The sequence below is a fragment of the Sinocyclocheilus grahami genome, unplaced genomic scaffold (assembly GCF_001515645.1).
Source record: "Sinocyclocheilus grahami isolate Dianchi unplaced genomic scaffold, SAMN03320097.WGS_v1.1 scaffold7056.1, whole genome shotgun sequence".
In the NCBI taxonomy this organism is placed as follows: domain Eukaryota; kingdom Metazoa; phylum Chordata; class Actinopteri; order Cypriniformes; family Cyprinidae; genus Sinocyclocheilus; species Sinocyclocheilus grahami.
The window spans coordinates 3,837-5,737 of NW_015511244.1; the positions used below are offsets into that span (position 1 = coordinate 3,837).

General features: G+C 43.6%; 1 protein-coding gene across 1 annotated transcript; it reads left to right on the plus strand.

The window, feature by feature from the left end:
* Positions 1–1,014: 1,014 nt before the first annotated feature.
* On the plus strand, positions 1,015–1,489 carry LOC107577744 (histone H2A-like). The gene has a single exon (XM_016263785.1). The coding sequence runs from the start codon at positions 1,054–1,056 to the stop codon at positions 1,438–1,440; it is 387 nt and encodes a 128-aa protein (XP_016119271.1). The 5' UTR covers positions 1,015–1,053; the 3' UTR covers positions 1,441–1,489.
* The last annotated feature ends 412 nt before the right edge of the window (positions 1,490–1,901 follow it).

Below are 1,901 nucleotides of genomic sequence, written 5' to 3' on the forward strand. Positions count from 1 at the left end.
AGGCCAAGAAACCCGCCGCTGCAGCCGCGAAGAAGACGACGAAGAAGAGCCCCAAGAAGCCGAAGAAGCCCGCGGCGCCGAAGAAAGCAGCCAAGAGCCCCATAAAGACCAAGAGCCCCAAACCCAAGGCGGCGAAGCCTAAAGCTGCCAAGCCGAAAAGAGCAGCTCCCAAGAAGAAGTAAAGACACTGTTTTATTCCACAACGGCTCTTTTCAGAGCCACCCACTAACTAAAGAAAGAGCAGTTCACTTTGTGTTAGTAAGGTTAGGTTAAGAAAACTAATTGTACTTTAAAAGCAACACAATCCATCAGCAACTCATTCAGCAGCGTTGTAAACTGCAGGCAACACAATAAATAACAGCAATGAATACATTTATAAGACTGAACTATTTCTATCTTCTGAGCATGGATTGTCACCGGTTTTACTGCCCCTTATGTCTTCTGAAATCAGTGATCAACTCAGTCTTCTCCACACTGAATTAAAGAAATAAAATAATCACACCATATAACAACAAGCTGAACCTCTCTTCTGTTGTCCAGATCATTATTTTGTTTGATTAGATCCACAGGTTCAGTGTCATCAGATGACGGAGTATGCCTAAAATTAGAAGAATATAGTACAAATAAAACATGATAAAACAGAAGAGTTTACCTCGACTCAATGTTTTACATGTTGACTGTATTTAGAAAAGCCACAAAGTTATTCACGTATATTATAACAGCTTTAATGGATCGTTGATCTTAATTTAATTAGCGTACAAACATTATTTATTAATGCTTTTTGCCTTGACAATTATTTTGAAATACTTGAACACACCGTAACAAGGTCTTGAACGTTTTCTGTCGTGTTGTTTCTTAACGCTACACAATCAGACCGCCAGCTGAGGAGGCGTGGCTTCGGCGGTCAGTGTTGGAGGGAAGGTCGGTGATTGGTTTGAAATCTTACAGACTCTAAACCAATGGGTGACTCGCACGCTCTTTTAAATACAGTAGAGCGGGGCTTACATGTTCATTATTTCTGCTTTACAAACGTAGGAATTTTTATAACCAACAATGAGTGGAAGAGGCAAAACCGGCGGCAAGGCGAGAGCGAAGGCCAAGAGTCGCTCCTCCAGAGCAGGACTGCAGTTCCCCGTCGGTCGTGTTCACAGACATCTCCGCAAAGGTAACTACGCTCAGCGCGTCGGTGCCGGAGCTCCCGTCTATCTGGCGGCTGTGCTCGAGTACCTGACCGCTGAGATCCTGGAGCTGGCTGGAAACGCCGCCAGAGACAACAAGAAGACCCGCATCATCCCCCGTCACCTGCAGCTGGCGGTGCGCAATGATGAGGAGCTGAACAAACTCCTGGGCCGAGTGACCATCGCTCAGGGCGGCGTGCTGCCCAACATCCAGGCCGTGCTGCTGCCCAAGAAGAGCGAGAAGCCCGCCAAAGCCAAGTAGACGCGTTCTAGTCTGTTTCTGGAACACAAAGGCTCTTTTAAGAGCCACCCATGGTGTCTATTTAGAGAGCGCTTTTCTTTAGTGTGTTATATTCTTAATGACTAAACATATATATATACACACATTCAAGCCCACTGGCTGCAGTTTATAGTTGTCATTTTCCTTGTGCAAGTATTTTTCTAGATGTTATCCATGTTTTATTTCTCAATGACATGCAAGAAAACAACCAAATAAAGGATTTCAAGAAAAAAAAAAAAAAAAGGTATTCACTTTGTTCCGGTCACATGATGCTGTCAAGTTCCTACTTCCAGGAAGCACGGCGAAGCAAACTCCCAAAGAAGTGTAATTTTCATGTTACCAAGTATTTTTTGTTGACCTGTATATCTACATAATCATGAAGGTCTCTAGAATCATCCAAACACCACAAATCTTACAGGAGATTTATAGGTTTTGGTATACTT